Here is a 23,178-nt window from a genome sequence, read left to right as displayed (position 1 = left end):
TCGTGCTGGCAAAACGTCAGAAAAATCATTAGATGAACATCGGCCGAAGAACCCGAGACAGAAGCCAATAGGCAGTTTGTCAACAAGTGGCCACGAAAGCCTTAACAATTTTGAATTAATAAATTGAGATCACATGGTTTGGGACATGAGCATTTTAAGTTTTTCCTGGCAGCACTGGAGCGTGATTATATTGATGGGCTGTGTTTTTGTGATGTGTGCTGCCTGAGTTGAGGTGGTGGTGTGTATCATTTCTTCAATTTGCATAAAGTCATAATAGCATTATTCATGGACACAAAACGAATCCAGTAAAAGGGTATGATGATCCCCTAGTGGGTATTAGATCTTGCATGTCTAACTGATCTTACGAAAGTACCAGAGTGCCTTGAGTACAGCTTTACAGGATAGGCATCAGCTAATAACTGATGTTTTCGATACCACTTTTGGTTTTAATAGAAAATTACAGTTGAGAATAGACCAACTTACAAAATGGTCATTCATGCATTTTTGGAATGTTGTCTTGGTTATAAATGAATTAAATCTTGAAAAGAAGACATTGAACAAATATTTTGATGAATTTGTTAAGGTGTTATAGGCCTTGTTAAAAAATATTAATAGTAGACTTAGTTACAGAAATCTATTTGAACTTGATTTTAATATTTTTGCAACTCCTTTTGCAGTGGACTATAAAAGTGCACTTGCTGAAATTCAGTTAGAGGTGAGCAACTTTAAGTGTAGTTGTGTGCTCAAGGAGAGATTTCACACTGCAGAAAATGTTGAAATATTTTACAAGAACCTCCCTCAAACAGTTTCCACAGTTGTTTCAGATAGCTGCTAGAGTGTGCAGTATGTTTGGGATGACATACTTGCAATGCGTGTGAATATTGACATTTCTTTCTTTATCATGAGTAATGGACAAGCTCAGAATTTAACACGTCTCAGTAAGATTAGATGTGTTAATAGATGTTTTAGTAAAACAAACATGTTTTCTTTACTTGTTCCTTTATGTCAAGGCTATATTTGTATCATGAAAAATGTTGGCGAGAATGATATTTTACTCCCCTTTTCTTGAGATCCCTGTACTGCCCTCCCCACCAATTCTTCACTGAACCAAATGACAGGATTTGGAATGTTTCATACTGTTTGTAACTGCTTCATCCTGTGAAATGTATTACTTTGCAGTGCTGTATTACTTTGCAGTTTTCTGGTACTCATTACAACATTACACAGTGAAAAGTTTGTTTCTGTTTGTTTCTTTGTTGTGCCTCTATCAAACTGCAGACAGTTGACTGGCTTTCTGTTGTCTACTATTATCATCTGAATGCTTGTAACTGCGTTAATTTTTATTGATTGAAGTGGAACACCACACTTGCTCTCGGAGGTAAGTGGAACGTGAAGTATGAGCTCGTCGACAGGGTAAAACATCAAAGATAAAATTTCACTTACTAACAAACATAGGAAAACAAGACAATAGTTTTATAACCAAATAACTGACAAAGTTTTACGTGACAAGATGGCACAATGAAGCAAGCAGACTAGTGTAAATTCATTTTCATCTTTTCTCGGCAGAATTGTTGTAAGCTAACTTTTATTACTTTTTCATTTGATGCCACTTTTGCATAACACAAAATTGGTCTTTAAGGCTACACTGCCGCAAATACTACGCAACTGTTACACTTTATTATCAGTATTCATTGCAGTATTGTACTGTAATAATTACAACAGTGTAGAGAATACTTCCAGCAGGATTGCAAACTTGAGTGTCAACTGTCGATCAGGTATTTATCGGCAGTCTTCGGTCCTGTTCGCGACCAAGAGAATGAGAGATGAGCGTGTATCATACCCGGATGGCAATACCCATGCCCATGGCACCCATAGGCAGCCTCAAGGGTAGCTCGTGTCCCCGGTCCTGGATTATTGCATTGTTGAATCCCTTTGACCATTTATCATTTTCTAGAGGATAAAGTAGTACAAATTTCTGCAGTAGCTACAGACTTAAGTGAAAGTCATAACAAAACTTTAAATGTAAATATTAATTGTGTTTTGTGTCGTCTTGTTAACCACTCATATGCTACTTCATTTATTACTAGTGCATGGATGTTTGTACATGATGAATAAGTTGGAATTACGCTGCTGAAAGTGACGCTTCCCAGGTCTTCTCACATTGCATCGCTCTTCACATATTTTTGTGATTCACTTTGTTATATTATTTATCAAACATTGCATCTCCTACTCAGTTTCCATGCCAAATACACATACAGGTATATCTTCATTGCACTTGAAATATGGAATTCACCTACTAGGCCTGAGTTATGCAGCCATACGAAGAAATAATTTTATTCATTGTGGAAATTCTGCCCTAGTTCTAGCAAGGAGCTGTGCTGTGATGTTGTTAGGGGAGGGTGAATTTTCTATGGTACAATTCCCCATTTTTTAACATCAGTCCTGTTCAGCACTGCAGTGCTACTATCCCATTTTTCACACACCCCTCTGACAAAATATACCAATCCTGTAATTGATTTAAGTCTCATTATTAGTATCACACTCTTTTCGTAAAACACAAAATTTCAAAAACTCAAGGTTGCGTAGTATCCATCGTTGGGATTGGTGTTCTTAAAATTGTTCCACTTCCCCATTCAGAAAGCATAAAAGGGTGAGGGCTGTACACACTGTGGTATTAGATCTGACTTTATGCAAACACAAAAACTGGAAAAATATAATTAAAAATTAATATTCTCAAGTCATAAATTTGTTACCCAACTGTGCCTGTGTTAAGAGTAGAGGGACTCCAAACCCAATTCTTTGACAGGCAGTATACTTGCAGCAAAATAAGTTGTAGCTTCCATTCTTACAATTTTTGAACCATTGTTGTGTTCTTGAAGTGACCAACAGGTAAACCTTGTGAAACAGCTGGAAACGGGCAAGGACAGGCAGATCTTGTGGCCCCACCAATGTGGATGACCTTTGCACTGATGTAGACGACCTTTGGCATTCTAGTTGATGGTTTCTTGAAAGTAACTACTGTGAAAAGACTTCTCCATGCTTGCATTTTTGAAAAGATGAAGGTCAAAGGTCATGTCTCATATGATTATCTTGATGTTAATAATTAGTTTTGTAGACATTTTGATTTTCTTCTTAGCCGTGAATCTTTCTTAGTTCTATTTCAGTCTTACATATTGATAAAGTTCAGAATTCATTGTCAGATTCAGTAGTAAGTACGAGAAGCCAAAAATGTAGCACAATATCCAATAAAAAACTTAACTCCACCTGAACTCGCCCCAATGGTACCAACCAGCTGCTGTGCCATCCTCAGCCCTCAGGCATTACTGGATATGGATATGGAAGGGCATGTGGTCAGCACACCATTCTCCCAGCTTTATGTCAGTTTATGAGACCGACAGTATCCAATAGCATAAATAAATAAGATGCTTCTCAGATCTATGTGCCATATATTCTTCCTCTCAAATACAGCAAAGCTCATATTAAACATTTATTTAGACAGAACTGTCAGTCTCAACGGAAATGTCAAGTTGGCAGATCTAAATATATGAGTCAGTACCTATTTCAAATTCTTTTGTTTGCTTGAGTCTCTTTCTCTTTCATCATCTGCATTGCTTATGTGGTCAGGGGCAACCTTTCATGTAATGTGCGCAAGCATCCCTGCAGGTACTGTCACTCACATATTTAACACAGTCATCGTCCCACTTCAAAGACGTACGCTGTCCCTCCAGATTTCTCATCACATGCAAATATACACCAAAAACATGCAAATCAGTTGTGCCCTCTAAAATGTGAAATTATTATGTTGTTTTATAGTTAGCTAGACAGACATAGGGCTCTACACATCACTATTCTGGAAATATATGTAACATCGTATGCTTTAACACATTCACATTTACTAAATAGGATTACATATTTTGCAAGAACAACATAAATACATGCAGTGTGCACAAACAGTTGCATGAGCTTTCGAAGTTTGTAGGCACATAAACAAATTGCTTCTCTCCTTGAACACAATAAAATTTAATTTATTTAAAGGTGGTGTCTAATTCTGTGATAGCTTCCATTTTCTTCCAAAAGAATAAAAAAAGTTGCAAAATCTGTTGTTTGAACCCCCACTCTCTGAGTGCAAACATCACACCATTTGGCTACTGTCTCAGTTAGCAAGTGCTTTTCTCTTTAAGTATATCTGCAGTTGATTGAAATGATTTTTTTCTTTGATTTCTCAGAAACTACTAGGTTGCGCATCTGATATGTATAGATAAAATTTCCTTATTTTGGGTGAAGTGTTAGAACAGTTCCACATGGTTCCTGCTTGGTGACCTAAACCCATTAATAGGAGTTACTCTAGTGTAGGGCCCCTACTGGTCTGCCAAAGCTAATCAAAGTCAGTTGACTGTAGGATCTGGCTTCTCCTTGTAAGACATGTGACTGCTTAAGTCCCTTTGATGTTTATCTTAATGCCATTTCTATAGTTGACTGTAGTCAATAAAATTAATTTTTTAGGATCACTCGTATGTAGTTGAGATGTGCTGCCTCTGAAAAAAGTTAAGTAATGAATTTCATCCACTGTCCAGGTAACAATTCATCCAAATACACCCAGGCATGCTGTTGATAGTGAAATGGACACCCTCTCACACTGTACCAAGTTTTCTCTCAGGGGTAGTTTACAGGTCTATGATTCAAATACTACACTGAAGTGACAAGGCATGGGATACCTCCTAATATCATGTCAGACCTTCTTTTGCCTGGCGTAGTGTAACAGCTCTATGTGGGATGGACTCAAAAAGTCATTGGAAGTACCTTACAGGAATATTGAGCCATGCTGTCTCTATAGCCACCCATAACTGCGAAAGTGTGGTTGATACAGGATTTTGTGCACAAATTGACCTCTCGATTATGATCCATAAATGTTTAATGGAATGCATGTCAGGAGATCTGGACGGTCACATAATTCGCTTGAAGTGTCCAGACTGTTCTTCAAATCAATTGTGGCCCGGTGAGATGGCACATTGTCGTCCAAAAAAATGTCATCATTGTATGGGAAAATGAAGTCCAGAAATGACTACAAATGTTCTCGTACTAGATGAACATAACCATTTACAGTCAATAATTGGTTCAGTTGCACCAGAGGACCCAGTCCATTCCATGCAAACACAGTCCCCACTATTATGGACCCACCACCAACTTGCACAGTGCCTTGTTGACAACTTGGGTGTATGGCTTTGTGGGATCTGTGCCTCACCCAAATCCTATCATCAGCTCGTACCGACTGAACTTGAGACTCATCTGACCTGCCCATGGTTTTCCACTCATCTAGGGTCCAGCCAATGTTATGAGCCCAGGAGAAGTGCTGTGGATGATGTCATACCACTAGCAAAGGCAGTTGCGTCAGTCGTCTACTGCTATAGCCCATTAATGTCAAATTTCACTGCAGTGTACTAATCTGTCATACATCCCACATTGATTTCTGCAGGTATTTCATGCAGTGTTGCTTGTCTGTTAGCACTGCTAACTCTTTGCAAATGTCATTGTTCTCGATCATTTTGTGAAGGTCGTTGACCACTACGTTGTCTGTAGAGTGAGGTTATGCCTGAAATGTGGTATTCTCAGCACACTCTTGACACTGTGGATCTCGGTATACTGAATTCCTTAATGATTTCCAAAAGTAATGTACCATGCATCTAGCTCCAACTACCATTCCACATTCAAAGTCTGTTAATTCCCGTTGTGTGGCCATAATACCTGTAGGAAGTATTTTCACATGAATCACCTGCGTACAAAGAACCGCTCCGCCAATGCACTGGCCTTTATTGCCTTGTGTACGCAATACTGCCACCATCTGTGTATATATATATATATATATATATATATATATATATATATATATATGTGTGTGTGTGTGTGTGTGAGTGTATTATCCCAACACTTCTGTCACCTCAGTGTGTGTGTGTGTATGTGTGTGTGTGTGTGTGTGTGTGTGTAATGTTATGACTTTGAGGTTGATCAGGATTGTTAATGGAATATTTTTATGCAAATTTAGTATTCTTTGGTTAATCAGTAACCCTACTGCCATTGTATCTGTGTTGTTCTTAAGAGGGGAAACATTTCCATTGATCCACAGTTCTTAATGTTTACAGCACAGTTAATTCTGCCCCTCTCACCCATACCCCACACCCACCTCCACCAAACACCCACCTGACCTGACACATTTCCAAAGTTTGGTAGGGTTGGTTGGTTACTATCATGTATGCAGAAAATTACAATAGAAACTTACAAAGCAAAGACAATCCAACAAACTTGTTGTTTTACAGTGTAGTAAATTAAAATACAAAAATGTTTCTGTACAGGTGTTATTCATATTGTTCACCACTCTTCTGTTCAAAATGTGGGACATATTGAACTTTTCAACACCACCTGTCTTTGTTGTGATCACAATGGTGGACATAAACCACTCACATAAATTCATTACATGTAAAATACGTGCTATTACAAGAAATAGAATTACTTTAATGAGAACAAATTTGTTGGCTTCACAACCCCAGTCAATCACATTTCAACTTCACCTAGACCTTGGTTTGCTACTGATAATTGCAAAGCACCCCCCCACCCCCTACCCCAACCTGCGTCCCATCACACACACACACACACACACACACACACACACACACACATACATACACACACCAATTGCAGTAAGGAAATTCATATGTGAGGAAAAAAAGCTGTGAGTGACTGCTTTAAATGCCTCATGGCAAGATTTTGAGAGGATGTGCGGGAAGTAACAAAACAAAGAATTGATTGAGGAACTGATTAAAAGTTTGATGGGACTGTGAAAGGAGAAACAAGCTAAGCAGGTGAGAAAGAGGACCAAGAAAGGCAGCACCACCTCCACACAGTAAAAAAACTAATTACAGATACTTGGCATTGCTTTGATTGTTGCCACTGAGAGACATACGTTGATTTTTTCTCCTGTAAATTATTGTTGTGTGCATCTTGTGATTCCTTTTCGTATGCAACAGTTTTGTTTGAAGGTGTTAGCTCTTAACATAATTTGATATTGCATTGTGATTTCTAATTATTTTTATTTTATTAACACTTTGTTTTGTATAATTTTTTTGTAGATATGTTACGTTAACTACAATGTTTTACTCATTTCTGACATTTTTTTCTACTTCCCCCAGCTTGAAGATACTGGGGACGATAGTGACTCTAAGGTATTACAACTAACTTCAGTTTTTCATTTATATTATACTGTACTGCATATTTTGCATGTCTGTGATTTCTACTACTCTTACTTGGACCATATTCTGGCAATCTATCCCTCTTTGTGCAGATATGGAAGTGAATATTCAGGTGTTACTTTGAATTCAGTTTCTCCTGTTTAGTACTTACAGATGACTGATTATTGATGTAACAACATGGAAAGTTTCTTCAAAAATTTATGCTCTTGTAAAATAACTAGACATTAGATTATTTTTTGACAGAGCTTATTTTTCTAATAATGTAAATGACAAGGGGAAAAGTAAAAAGAACACTATGAAAGGCAGTTACTATTTCAAATATTTAAAACTAGAGAAAGGAGTGAAGTGCAAGCAAATTAGTGTGTCAAGTAAGCAGCCAGTAGTTGCATCTGAAGCCTCAGGAATGTAGGGCAATTAAAACATTCCAATAAACACCACTGGTATTCACTTTCATGGTGTGCATTTAAACAAATTCCTTTAATTTTCTTTTGATTTACTTCTGTCCTTGCTTTCCTTGTTGAGCTTTTGATGGGACATGGGTGTTGGCTTCTTACGTGTTGAATGAATTCTGTTCATGAAGTAACTGTATGTCATTGTTTGTATGAATAACAGTGTTTTGCGTCTGTGTTGTGAACTAATGTTTCCCTGTGTCTCTTGGCCTGTTTTCTCTCTCCTAATCCTGTACGCTGCCATGTTTGGGTGATATAAACAAATCTATGAAACAGAAGAATATTCCCGACTTCTTCCAGTCACCTAAGGTACAGAGTTCCCTATTTATCTGTATTTAATCTTCCCTTTTCTATATTTTTATTTCTGGTATTTTTAGTGATGTCTTTGTGATGTAGGTTTTCTTGCTGAAACAGCAGTGCTTGCTACCTTATTGTAGTAGTACTTACATACACTCTTTTAGCTAATTAAGTTTTTATAATGTCAGAATAATTTTTTTTACCTTCTTCAGTTGCCAAAATTAAGTTTGAAAAAATGGGAGGTGGTGGGGCTCTGATTGTCATTTCAAAGTAAGATTTGTAAAACAAGTATTGGATGAAACGATGAGAAATGTTTTCCACCAGAAGCAAGAGAAATTTTTAGGTGCAACATCTTGAATTCCTCATGAGGGATTGTTATAAACAGAAGACAAAGATATCTAGGAAAGAAAGCTGAAGGCAACTTGCGTGTAGTAGTAAGGTGGGCTGAAATGTAAATGTAAAAGGAAAAGGAAAAAAAACTAGACATACAGTAGCTAATTATCAATAAGGCACTGAGTAAAGCTTATTTTTCTTTAATTGTAAGATTTAAAACTGACAGAATTCCTTCAAAGTTGTTGTAGTTTCATAGTGGTTCTAGATACCTGTGGTTGTTGTAGCCCCCACATCCTTTAATCATTTCGTTTTGTGTGTAGATTTAACAACACTGACATGTTTGCATTAGAATGGCCCAAGGTTAACTAGTGATACCTGATCAGTAACCATTAACTTTTGTGGTTAGCATTAATTGCTCATCCTGTCACTTGTAACTATAGTTCTATTACTCATACCGTGGAGGCTTCTCTATAGTTTGCCAAAAGATTTTGGAGTTGCCATTTTATTTAATTGTTCTTTATGTATTCCTCATATGTAGCTACATAACTTGTGACAATTTGTGGCACAGATTCTTAATATGTGGAATTGCTGTGTCATGGATAACAGTTTCAACTGTATGATCTACATTATGCTCCATGCATTTATTAGTCATTTAGGTAGCAAAAGTTTCAGGTACAGTGTACTTACATCAGACAGGTACAGATTTTTCAATTGCATAAGAATGCTAATGATTCACATCACAATTGATTCTCTTCTGTTATCATTAATTTTCATTGTAGATCACAATTGCAGCTTTCTTGGCTGTGAATTTTGTGTGGTTATGTAGTCCTGTCACCTGTATATGACATGTTCCAACGCTAAACGTGTTACAGAGTAATTTGTAAGTATGTCCATGGTTTCAGAAGATGACTGTGTGAAAACAAAACATATAGAAAATATCCACATACCATTGGATAGTGTGTGTCTAAGTTTTTAATTCTCAACATAGGTGCTCAGTATGGGCATCACTGGTGACACAGTAAAAGTAAATATGTGAGGAAGAGTACATGCATGCTTTCGAAGTCTGCCCAGGAAGGTACAATGACAGTGGCTTACTTTGGAAATCTGTTCATCGGTCACCTGTCTACAGGTGCTAACTGTGCCGATACAGCCGGTCGAAGTGGCCGCGCGGTTCTGGCGCTGCAGTCTGGAACCGCGAGACCGCTACGGTCGCAGGTTCGAATCCTGCCTCGGGCATGGATGTGTGTGATGTCCTTAGGTTAGTTAGGTTTAACTAGTTCTAAGTTCTAGGGGACTAATGACCTCAGCAGTTGAGTCCCATAGTGCTCAGAGCCATTTGAACCATTTTTTGTGCCGATACAGCAGTATGGTGCAGATGACTTGGCTATATATTCTGACATGCCTGCCCACTAGTGGTGCACTCTTCAACTATGCGATGGTGTGTTTTATGAATTGAAACTTGGGGAGATGCACTGTCCATTGGTACGCATCAATTTTCTGTATGTCTGATAGTTTTTGCACAGTTGTCTTCTGAAACTCTGGAGGTACGTATGAATAACCCTGTATTCTTATCAACCCCTCCTTGATGTAAACTGGCAGTTGTTAGGTGCAATGACAGCCTTCTCGAGGTGCTTTTACCCTAGTGCTCTTGCTTGCAGTTATGATTGCTTTCCATCAATTCTGTTGCATGTTCATATTAAACAAAGTAGCTTAGTCTGATGTTAATTAAGTTACTAAATATTGATACTGTTACTTTAAGTATAGTGTGTTTACTCAGGAAGAGAGAGGTACAGAGAAAATGTCAGAATATAATGATACAGTTTGGAATAGGTCATTTGAAACAGAAAAGATACCACTGTAGGCAGTACAGACTGGGTACAGAGGACATGACAGAACGCTAAGTGAATGGTAGTTATGATGAAAAACAAGAAAACAGTAAAAAATAGAAGTAGGGGAATTTTTAAAAAATACACGGATAAGGAGGCAACATTGAGTTGACTGAGGAGAAGTTAGTTTATGTTGTGACTGAGATGGTTATGTGGCATAATAATATTTGGCTGTTAGAAACATACTACATTAAAGCCAGTGAGCATTTTCCGTGGAGGCTGTAATTTTGCTTTTGCAGTCCGTATCGTAATGCATGTTAATTTACTCAGCAAGTTTACCATTGTTGTACAGAAACATGAGTGTGCTGAATACATCCAGTTCTATTTCTAATTTGGCCAGTCCATAATGGAAGTCACCTTCCTCATTTATTTCAACTTGCAGATATTTATAGTAGCACCAGCTTTCTTTAGAAGTTATGTAATATGGTTTGCAAAAATGAAAAAAGTAAAAATCATCATGAACCAAAACTGGAAAGGAAAATAGTGGAACTTCAGATTAATCTGTATCAGCTGAACATGATAGCATGTAATATTAACTTTCCACTGACTGAAACACTAAAGCTGTAAGGAACATCTATACCTCAGCGTAGTATGTTGTAGTATAATTGCTCTGTTGGTAGAACAGATTGTGAGCTGTCAGCTCCTAAATGAAATTCATAGTGTAACGAAGTGACACCAAATTAAATTAGACCTCTCCTCCTTCATGCTGTAGCTACAATAACAAGCTAAACTTTAGAACTGATATTTGTTTACCTGCTATGCAACTCCATATTCAATTGAAGAGTCACACCATGGAAACTTCATGGAAGCATTCATTATGTTTGTGATTTATACAAAGAGGTGCAGGAACAGTGGTGGCAGCAGGGGGGGGGGGGGGTGAAGTATTAAGTTGTACATATTTCTTACAGCTTATCTATGTAAGTTTCCATGAAACATACACACTTTCTCCTGAGATTTGTTGGCTTTTCCTCACTGCACAAGAACAGAGTTACTACTATGTTTTTGACATGTTGTGTAAATTATGCTGTGTTTTTAAGTGTAGTATTACTTTCTTTGAGAATTTCGAAGAGCTTTTTGTTGAGCTTGAATGTTTGGCTGTTCCTACTATTCAGTGCAGTGAAAGTTATGTCAGTGTTGTTGAGGAAAGCTGTGTAGAATGTGTGTTCTGTCAGCCGTTTTGGTTCAGTTTGGGAGGTAACTGTTGTTTCATAAGATTTGCTAGTTTTTCCTTCTGTGTTGCTTTAGTTTCCTGTGCAGCGATTTAGGTGTACAGTTATGGAATCATATTCTAGTCTATGAAGTCAGCTGCAACTCTGCACTATAAAGCTGTGTATTGAACATTTGTTTTTCACCATAAAAAAAATTTTAGTTTATCTTTCACCCATAGTTTTTGCGAATTTTCCATTGTGTGTGTGTGTGTGTGTGTGTGTGTGTGTGTGTGTGTGTGTGGGTGGTTTTTTTTTTTTATTTTATTTTATTTTTTTTTTATTGTTGCGTTCGTTATGATGTCAGTCTTGACGTAATTTGGAGTGACTTTATTTTTGAGACAATTTCTATTCAAATGAGTGTACTATGTCATCATTGCAAGTTTTACTGAGGTATTTTTGCACTCAAAAAATAGCCTTGACTGCCAGGTGTGAACATTAGGTTACTTTTTTCCGTGGCTGTTTTTTTATATTGAATGAAACAAGAAGTTTACTCTTACCAGTTACAGTTTATTTATATCCACATTCCATTGAAAGTTATTCTGAAATAATGATGTTGTGATATATATTCTTTGTACTTCGAAATATTGTTTCTGTTTTGCTATATGTTCTTTGCACCTAGTTGTTTACAGACACTGTTTTTGTTTACAAAATATGACAGTTTACATGTGATGTTTTATGACAGAGAAAGGAGCCTGTAACCATTGGGGGTATTCTATTTTAATTGTTTTTTTTTTCCTTTTTTTTCACGTTTAGATGCATGTTTAGTTCTAGTCAAAAACCTCCCCAAATCCATGTTCTGAAATATGTTTTTGGTGCTCCAGCAGACAGTGCCACAACTTACCCCAAAATCACAACATAACACACGTCTTATTAACACTTGTACATCCAACTGATAATGGAGGTCTAAACGTTCAAAACTCATTGTGGATGTAACTAAACAGTGACTGGTAACAGTGAACTTGTTGTTTCATTTTATATCAATAACAATCGCAGCAAATCCTAACCTAAAATGTTCGCATTTAAAGTCAATGTTCGTTCATTGTCATACAGCAGTTGAAAAAGTTGTCTCCAGTGTTCTCGAGCAAATTTCCCACTTATCGCCAGTTGTCATCTTAACCACTTCAACTATCAGTGCACGCTCCCCGCACCAACCCAAACTTCCATATGTCATACTGTCTACATCCTCACAGACATAGCCTACATCCTCACAGACGTAGCCTACATGTCACCTTGTGAGATATTCACCACACTTTTAGGAAATTATGTGATTTCAAGAGACTCTCCTAGAAAACAAAAATATAAAGACTAAAGCATTACAAAATATTCCATAGTAGGACTGTTATTACTATACGAGCATTAAAATTGCAATGTCGAACTTCATTATTTCTGGGTGCATGCGTCCACATATTGTCACACAGCCGTTTTTAAAAAATTGGTGTGTCAGTCATATTTTAACTGTGAAAAATATTTCACCTATTGTTGGTTTTGTTGTTTAAGTAGTTTGGTTAGTGTTTGTTTTCCTTTAAATAAACCAGTTACCATATAGTAGATTTCGCATGCTTTTTGAGCTGTGCTAAATATTATATTTGATCCTATACTGCAGACAAAGGGCCCTTGATGTGCTCTCTTTGCTGTGCAGTTTAGTATGCTATTGTCACTTTGGGAGCAGTTTATTCTCAGCCCGCTTATGATGAAAAAAATTTAAAAAGTTTAGAGCTAAGTTAGCAATTGAAGGATTGATGAATGTGTGTTTCTAACCTTGTAGGATCCTTCAGCTTATGCTGTGTAAACTATTACCATTTGATGCATTTCATTTTTTGTATGTTGAACAATGTATTCCACCCGGGATGCCAGAGGCAATTCAGGACCTATTTTTTTTTTTCTTTGTTTGCAAAAAACCTGTCCAATATGACAGTGTAATTAAAATTGCATAAATTCAGTGTTTTGTTGATGATCTGTTGCATGTTGTAAGTTATAATATGAATTAGGATGGACTTTAACTCAGCTCATAGTGGAGGCATTGCACTGCAGACAGGCCTCAGCATTTGTGTGTGTGTGTGTGTGTGTGTGTGTGTGTGTGTGTGTGTGTTTAGTAGCAATCTATCCTAATTCATACTGTTGATACTCCATTCCGGATTTTACATTGTTCCATATGTTGAACACTACATTCACAAAACAATTTTTTTTTTTTTTTTTTTACTTTCATTAATAATTTATGCATTCTATTCATAGCAGAAACTTATCATAGCTTGAAATTTGAACTTTCTAGGGAAAAGGAAAGAAACCTGAAATAGCAACAGTTATTGCCCCATATCAGGCTACAAGTTCAGAACAACTCAGCCTGCAGAGAGGCCAGTTAATAATGATTCGAAAGAAAACAACAACTGGTTGGTGGGAAGGTGAATTGCAAGCAAAGGGCAAAAAAAGACAAATTGGCTGGTTCCCTGCCTCTTATGTAAAATTACTAGGAGGTAGTAACAAAGGGACACCTGTAAAGCAAGAGGATACATCATTGCAACAACAACAACAACAACAACAACAACAACAACAACCTGCTCAAGAGGTATCACAGCCTGCAACAGGTAAATATAATGGTGCCACATTTTCATGTCCCCATCTCTTACTCCTGTTACTGGCCTCTTGTCTGTCGCTCCTCCTCCTCCTCCCCCTCCCCCTCCCCCTCCCTTCCGTGCATTCCGGCCCCCCTTACTTCTGTTTCCCACCCCAGCTCCCACAGTCGAAGAGAGATTGCCATGACAAGTGTATCATCCCAGTCTCTGGACTGACAGTAATGATGGCAGCAGCAATGGCATGAAGATAAATTTCAAAATAACACTGATCATTGCTTTTGTATTTAAGGTGTTACCTTCAGTATATTGGGGATGGGGTTTATAATTATGGTGCATCTCATCTACTCACAGAGGTCTATTGAGAGTTGTGATTATTGTATGGCAGTGAAACATGGTAGATATGCTAATGTGTTAATGTGGAACCGATTTACATTTGGGGGGGGGGGGGGGGAACAGTTCCAATTGTGGCCACCAGGTGCAAATACGGCACTATGCACTGTTTGTATTAAGTTATATCCACACAGTCATTTGGCAAGCCATAACATGAGTGAACTATATGGCTGTCGATGCGGGGGGGGGGGGGGGCGGGGGGGGGGGGAGGTAGTTTTATGTGAATGGCAGCAATTACAGTGCTGCATTGAGAGAGTATCACCAACTGAAAAGTTTGTGAAGGATCGCATTGTCATTAAATGGTTTACAGATTATGATAATTAAATTCAGAAATACAGGCAAGCTTGGTTGACACGTAGAAGAGGAAGGATTTGTATTTCAGTGCCAGTTAATGATGATTTTCTGTTCTGTAACTGACCACACTGAATGTGCCCCAGGTAATGCTAATGCAGTGTCACGAGAATTGTTTACCTCGTGGTCAACAGTACAGAGGGTTTTGTAGTCTATATTACATTGCTACCCATCAAAGATCCAGACAGCGCAACAACTGAAACCCCCATGATCTGCAGCAACAATCTGAATTTGCTTTTCAGTTTCTGACACGGATCAAAGTTAATGACATGTGGCCAGGCAATATTCCATGGAGTGATGATGCACATTTTACACTATATGGTTCAGAGAATGCACAGAAATGCCGAATTTGGAGTACTGTTAGACTGTATATTGTGCGTGAAGCATAATTGCATTTGCTATATGTGACTGTGTGCTGTGCATTCACAAGCATCTTTATTCTTGGTCTGTTCTTCATTAAAGAAAATACACCTAGAGGGCCTGTGAGGCGTACTGTGATGTCTGCACATTGAGACCTCCTTGTACTGCATGTGATTCCCAATTTGGAAGAGTGCAGTTGGGTGAAAACAGCTGTTTTCACGCAGAATGTAGCGACACCACATGTTGCTTGCTTAGTGAAAGGTCTGCTAAAGCAACCTTTCAGGAACTTGTTACCTCCATGGGTTTACAAGATGCATGACCTGCAAGATGATGTGATCTGAATCCATGTGAAATTTGACTAGAGATATTTAAAAGAACACATGTACCAGTTGATGCATTTGGTCTCTACCTGATATGAAGCCCAGTATATGGGGATATGTTACTCAGATTCCACTAGAGCTGCTGCGAGAAACTGTTGATCATGTTGTTTTATGGATGCAGCATCTCATCCATGTCTCCAGTGCTCAAGTGGAAGAAACTGTGTAAGCACTGGTCAATAATAAAGTCAACACTATGCCATTCTCACTTGTTTGACCTTTTCTGCTCACACCCCATTGGTAATCATTACATATGGAAACATTTCTTTTTGTCTTTCTTGTGTTCACAGTGCGAGATTTGCACCTGGTGTCCAAAATTGGAACCAATTTTTTTCCTGTGTAAACCAGTTCCACATTAATATATTAGCGTATTTACCAAGTTTTGCTGCCATACAATAATTACAGCCCACACTGGATCTCCATGAGTAGCAGCACTTTAATTGTAATCACCTGATACTTACCATTTAACCCTCGAGTGGGCACACCTATGTATAAAGTGCACCAATCGCAAATAACATTATCTTGTACGATTCCATTGTTGCTTTCAAACCCATACCTATTCCTTCAATATTGGCTAAGCTGATTCACTAGTAAGTTGTGCTGTCACACATCCAAATGAGCGAAAGTAACATAAAATAAACAGCGAGCTATATGAGGGAAAATGTACAATCCATACAAGCAAATGACCAGATTCCTAGCTAGTGGCACAATCCCACAACGAGACTGTTGTCTATGCGATAATTAGCAATTGGATTAGTGGTCGACTGTGCTAAAGTGTCGCAACTGTGCTGTTTCAGTGCTCAGAGTGTGACATTACTATGGGGTAACACTTGTACACGGCATCAGAGCGATATAATAAAAGTTTATTTTACTATTGTGTAAATAAACAATGATTTAGCTCATATAATGTAAGTTTATTTTATCATTGCACAAGTAAACTTAAGATTAAACTGTGATTTTGTCCATATGTATTTACCTTTGTAACTTAAAGAAAGCTATTCTTTACATGTGTAGAAAGTACACGATGCACCCACTCGTGGTATAAAAACTGATGCACCTGTTCAAGGGTTAAGCAAAGAGAATTTATCTTATTTCATTAAACAGTTTTGTTTTGAGATTGTGCTGATGTGTAGAGATGAGATTATTTTGTTCTTATTTTTCAGAAAAAGTTAAAGCATTATATCCGTATTCTGCACTAAACGATGACGAACTAAGCTTTGAGAAAGATGACGTTATAACAGTTGTAGCAAAAGAGGAACCCTCTTGGTGGCGGGGTGAATTGAAAGGAAGCTACAGGCCTTTTCCCCAGTAATTATGTGGCACCTGTGTGTAAGTATTGCCTGCTAACATTTATTTATGTATGTATTGGTAAAAATTAATTTATGATGTATTGAAGGCAATCACTGTTCATAAGAAACCTAAATGTATTGTAAAAATATTATTAACTCTCTTGACTTGTCATATTACTGATTGCACTTCGTAAACAGTGGAAAGTCATGGATTAGCAACAATATGGAAAGGTTAGATTGCTGCTCGCCACACAGAGGAGGCATTGAGCCACAAACAGCCACAACAAAAAAGAATACTAGAAATATTTCTTCTTTCAAAGTTCTTGATGAGAAGTAGTACTCACACAGTAACACCACACGCACACATGGCTACTGTCTCTGGACGCTAAAGGTAAGGGTGTGTGTGTGTGTGTGTGTGTGTGTGTGTGTGTGTGTGTGTGTGTGTGTGAGAGAGAGAGAGGGGGGGGGGGGGGAGGGGGGGGAGTTCTGCTGCTGAGGGAAGACTTTGTCTGAAAGATTGGCAATATTATGAAAACGATAGTTATCATTCACCATGTAGTGGAGATGCTGAGTTACAAATAGGCACAACAAAAAGACAGTCAAACAAAGCTTTCGGCCAAACAGGCTTTCGTCAGAATAGACACCACATGAGCGCATGCGCGCGCGCGCGCGCGCTCGCACACACACACACACACACACACACACACACACACACAAAACTGCACACTCTGGCTGTCAATACCTTGGAAGTTCTTTGTCTATTCTGATGAAGGCCTGTTTGGCTGAAAGCTTTGTTTGGCAGTCTTTTTGTTGTGCCTACCTGCAACTCAGTATCTCCATTGTATGTATGGTCAGTAGCAACTACTCCTTTCATAATATTGTCATTATTCCCTCCCAGATTTTCCATAGCTTAAATGTTGCTGGTATTTCTGCACTTTTGGTTACACTTTTGATTGTATGACATGCACAGTGAGGTGCATAATTGTTCAGTAATTGCTGTGGACAGTGCAGGTGTAGTGTTCCATCAGCTTGTGTGTTAATCAGCATACATAATTTGACTTTTAGTCATTAAAATTAGTAAGCATATTTTCACAACCAATGGCAGTGTGTTCTACTTGCCATTATCTCACCCTGCCTCACCCTCTCACCGATTTAGTTACGCCTGCTGTGCAGAGATTATTGTGCATCTGTGCTCGGTCACTGAACTGACCAAAAAGCAATAAGCATCAAATTTGAAGGATGTACACTGTTTGACAGACAGTAATATACTTAACCCCATATTGTTTATAAGCTTTTCACAAAATAAATTTAAAGAAAGGGAGTTCAATTCACATTTAGATCAACCACCTCAATGAGGCTCACCAAGATATTGCAGCTGTTTAATATTCATGTTGGATTATTTGACTTGAATGTTTGTGTTTTGCATATAAAACTGCTTTGGTTCATTTATTGTGTCTGATATGTAATGCACGTGAGTGGAAAGCATTGCAGGGAGTAAATATTTTGATAGTTGTTAAAATTCCAAAATTAATTTTTCATTCTTCTGCAAAGTGTACACTTTTTTTGAGACTTCGTAACAAATTAAAAGTGTATGCTGCACCTGTGCTTAAACCCAGAACCGTGCCTTTTCTGTGTAGTGCTCCTACCGTCTGAGCTAGCAAGCATGAGAGGTACTGGTGAAATTAAAGCTGTGAGGATAGGTCAAGTGTAGTGCCTGGATAGTTCAGTCAGTAAGCACATGCCTGTGAAAGACAAGGTTCTGTGTTGGAGTCCCTATTGGGCACACATTTGTAATCGGCCAGGAAGTCATTAGTATTGTTCATCAAAAATGTGATATGTACTACTGCTGTGCAAGCAGATTCATAATTTATCATTGATTTAAGTTAGGACTCTTGATATTTTAAAAAATTTCAGATATCCTATATATTGATATTTAAAAAAATATCATTATCTGCCCTTGATATACTGTAGAAAAGTATCAGTATATTGATGTATCGAAGAAAAAATATCAACATACCAACCTTTAAAAATGTCAGTTACACATTGTAGATATAAGGCCAGTTTTAGAGCTGTATATGTAAGTATTGATTTATTATTAGATATTCTGTACATCAAAAAGGTAGAAGCTTGCCTACCCCCCTTAGAGCAAGAATTGAAAGGAAAACTATGCACATACATTCTAGTCGATAACCAGTTTGCTAACGATGGTAACTACATGTAAGTAGCACAATAAAACGTGTCTGTCACTCGGTTTCATCACATATCCGATTTGCCTGGAACACTTCATGTCGATTGCCCTGTTTCTTCCCCCCCCCCCCCCCCCCCCCCCCGCACCACACAAACACACACGAAGTGAATTGAACCATTATCACCCAACCTACTGAGTGTACCTAGGTTCACAGTACTTTTTGCAATACAAACTAATTTGTTGAAAATAATAACATGATATAAACAATATGAGTAAACTATTGTGTGTTATTTTATAAAAATATTCAATTACTCTGGGTTGTACTGCTCGATTTAAATGAACTGTTACTTTGTACGATGACCAGAGACAAAGCATCCATAATTGCACCATAAGAATTGCACTAAATTTTCTGCTATAGTTAAAATATCATATGGCCTGACTGTCAGTTGAGTCTTAAACCCTTATATTGGGAGTGTGCACGGGTTAAACATGACTTTGAGTGATCATGAGTGGCTAAAGTTGTATCGTATTGCCACTTGAACTCGGATGTCTTTCATGGGTAATGATATTCCAGTGCCAAATCGCCTCTGTCCATCCTTCAGTTTAAAACTCTGTGTAGGTTCTGACTGTATGAATCAAGACTGTGGCATTCTTACTGTTGTGAATTATTAATGTGAAGCTCCTCTTGCTTGGGGTAATGAAATTTGTATTACTGAAGTCAACATGGAACCAAGGAGGCCTCTCTGCATATCAGCCACTGTAAACAGAGTGGCTGCAATTAGGCAAAGCCATATACACAGGGAAAGAGGAAGAAAAGCAGGGAGGTGATCTGCAGTTTACAATACTTTTTACAGAGTTTGGAGGAGAAATGAGCATTGTTGGAAATAGCAGAAAATATATGCACATGCGCTTGAGCAAAAGATATAGATTTTCCATTGTTTCCTTAAATCGCTTCAGGCATATGTTGGGATGGTTCCTTTGAAAGGGTACAGCCGATTTCTTTTCCCATCATTCCCTCATCCGATGGGACTGATGACCTCTCTGTTGGTCCACTCTCCGAAATCAGCTGAGCAATCTTGACTATTGTCATTGATGTATGGATAGCTTTTGACACAATATAGATACTTCGAACTTTGTATGCTCACTGTCCTTTCATTGCACCTTGGGTAGGCATAAAATTATAATAGGGTCCTTCTATCAACCATCAGACTCACTTTCCAATGTAACCAAAAACTTTACAGAAAACTTCAGGTCCATTGTACATAAGGCCCCTAATCTTAATGTAATCATTGGAGAAGACTTTAATCATCCAATGTTGAATTGGGATAGTTATAGTTTTGTTAGTGGTTGGCATGACAAGACATAATGTGAAGCATACTAAATCCCTTCTCGGAAGACTACCCAGAACATATTGTTCAGAACACCACTCATGATGGAAATACATTGGATCTGATGGCAAGAAACGGACCTGACAGGCTTAAAGGTTTCGACATACAAATTGGTATCAGTGACCATGACGTGATTGTGGCAACAATGATTACCAAAGTACAAAGGGTAACTAAAATAAATGGAAAGGTACTGTGTTAATCAAACGAGGTAAAAAAAGCAGTAGTGTCATATCTTGATGAGGAGCTTGAAACTTTTTGCTTAGGACAGAAGTATGTAGAGGAAAGTTTAAAAGAATAGTTGACCATGCAATGGATAGATGCACTATGTGATCAAAAGTATCCAGACCACCTGGATGAAAATGACTAAAAAGTTCATGGCGCCCTCCATTGGTAATGCTGGAATTCAATATGGTGTTGGCCCACCCATAGCCTTGATGACAGCTTCCACTCTTGCTGGCATACGTTCAGTCAGATGCTGGAGCATTTCTTGGGGAATGGCAGCCCATTCTTCACAGGGTGCTGCACTGAGGGGAGGTATCGATGTCGGTCAGTGAGGCCTGCCACGAAGTCGGCGTTCCAAAACATCCCAAAGGTGTTCTATAGGATTCAGGTCAGGGCACTGTGCAGTCCAGTTCATTACAGGGATGTTGTTGTAGTCTTAACAACTCCGCCACAGGCCGTGCATTATGAACAGTTGCTCAATGATGTTGAAAGATGCAGTCACCATCCCCGAATTGCTCTTCAACAGTGGGAAGCAAGAAGGTGCTTAAAACATCAATGTATGCCTGTGCTGTGATAGTGTCACACAGAACAAGGGATGCAAGCCTCCTCCATGAAAAACATGACCACACCATAACACTACTGCCACCAAATTTTACTGTTGACACTACACACACTGGCAAATGACATTCACCGGCCATTCAGCATACCCACACCCTGCCATGGGATCATCGTATTGTGTACAGTGATTTGTCAATGAAAACAACATTTTTCCACTGTTAAATCATCCAACATTTTTGCTCCTTACACCAAGTGAGGTGTCATTTGGCATTTACCAGGGTGATGTGTGGCCTATAAGCAGCTGTTTGACTATGAAATCCAAGTTTTCTCACCTCCCATGTAACTGTCATATTACTTGCAGTGGATTCTCATGCAGTTTGGAATTCCTGTTTGATGGTCTGGATAAATGTCTGGCTATTACACATTATGACCCTCTTCATCTGCCACCGGTCTTTCTCGGTCAGCAAATGAAGATGGTCTGTACACTTTTGTGCTGTATGTGTTCCTTCACATTTCCACTTCACTATCACATCGGATACAGTGGACTTAGGGATGTTTAGGAGTGTGGAAATCTCGCGTACAGACGTATGACACAAGTGACACCCAATCACCTGACCATGTTCGAAGTCCGTGAGTTCTGCAGAGAGCCCCATTCTGCCCTCCACCCCCTCCGCGCCACTCCCCACCTTCTTCCCAAATTCTACAGAAGTGCGGGCCATATGGGGAACGACGCCTTACGTGGTGCACAAGTAATCCATAGTGCCCTTAGATTCGATCTCCTGAACCCCTTGTTATGGCTTTGCATCTCCACCTGCAAGAATTTACTGGTGACCGCACGGTGCCAGCAGTCTCTAAGAAGGGCAAGATCGACTACAATGCTGTCAGATATGACCTTAAATCATTTCCTTCCTTGCTACCCCATGGGAGGAACGTAGGGCTACTGAAACAAAAGAGCCATATTCGCCTCGGTATTTAGTCTGTAGCAGAATTTACAGGGGACCCAAAGATGACAGGGTTGGTACCAGCGCCTTCATCTTTGCCTGTCAGGGTGATTCATTCACTGAAAAGGTCAAGGTGATGGTTTACTGCTGTGGGGCTTTAAGTGCTGGAAATTTGGGCACGTCTTCCAGCTGTACTTCCAATGCCACATGTCAAGACTGCAGACGTCCACTGCATCCAGACAATCCCTGTGTGCCTCCTCCCACTTGTATCAGAAGTGGAGAGCAGCACTCCCCTTGTTCGCCAGACTGCAAAGTGCTCCAAAATGAACAGAAAATCATGGAGCACAAGACCCTGGACTGGTTGACTAATCAAGAGGCTAAATGTAAATTTGAACGATTACACCCCGTTCGGTTGATTTCCACATACGCTGCAGCTACATTACCATCACCATCACGAGTACCAGTCATACCACACTCTGCGCCATGATCAGTGGGCCCTCTGAGCCTCCAGAATACATCTGCCCCTTGGTGGTAGGGGGAAAATCTCCTTCCGTTGCTCCCAAAGTACCTACTACGGGAGCAAGGCCCCCTCAAACACAGGGGACTTCTCCTTCCCCCCACCCCCACCCTCCACCCTCCACCCCCTCCAGCCGAAGAAGCAACAGCCTCCTCCGGTACCTCTCGTGCAGAAGGGTTCCCTTGTTACCCTCTCTCCCGAGGTCTCCACTAATGCCACAGCAGACACTTGCCAGTGGCTAAAGGAGCCAAAAGCTGCTGGATAAAGAGCTTCATGGCGTAACCTGCCTCCTTGCATGCTTCATGCCTTCCCAGCCTCATGATAACATCATCTGCCAGTGGAATTGCTGCAGTTTTTTCCACCACCTGACTGAGCTACGGCAACTGTTAAGCTTTACACCTGCTTTCTGCATTGCCCTCCAGGAAACCTGGTTTCCGGCAATGCGGACCCCTGCCCTTCGTGGCTATAGGAGATATTGCAAGAACCATAGTGAATATAATAGTGTGTCAAGCGGAGTTTGTGTCAGTATGCAGTGAACCTGTGCCCCTTCAAACCCCTCTTGAAGCTGTGGCTGTCAAGGCCCGTCCACATGCAACAATCTGTCTGCACACAT

General features: G+C 39.2%; 1 protein-coding gene across 1 annotated transcript in view; it reads left to right on the top strand.

The window, feature by feature from the left end:
- Positions 1-23,178, top strand: part of LOC126199401 (intersectin-1-like) — a 305,182-nt gene that overhangs the window by 162,564 nt on the left and 119,440 nt on the right. The window contains 5 exon segments of the mRNA XM_049936323.1: positions 7,182-7,214; positions 7,967-7,999; positions 13,684-13,996; positions 16,626-16,750; positions 16,752-16,791. Coding sequence (XP_049792280.1) covers positions 7,182-7,214; positions 7,967-7,999; positions 13,684-13,996; positions 16,626-16,750; positions 16,752-16,791 — 544 coding nt within the window.

This window comes from Schistocerca nitens, chromosome 1, assembly GCF_023898315.1.
Source record: "Schistocerca nitens isolate TAMUIC-IGC-003100 chromosome 1, iqSchNite1.1, whole genome shotgun sequence".
Lineage (NCBI taxonomy): Eukaryota > Metazoa > Arthropoda > Insecta > Orthoptera > Acrididae > Schistocerca > Schistocerca nitens.
Note: the sequence above shows the minus strand (reverse complement) of the source record. Positions and strands in the feature narration are given on the sequence as shown.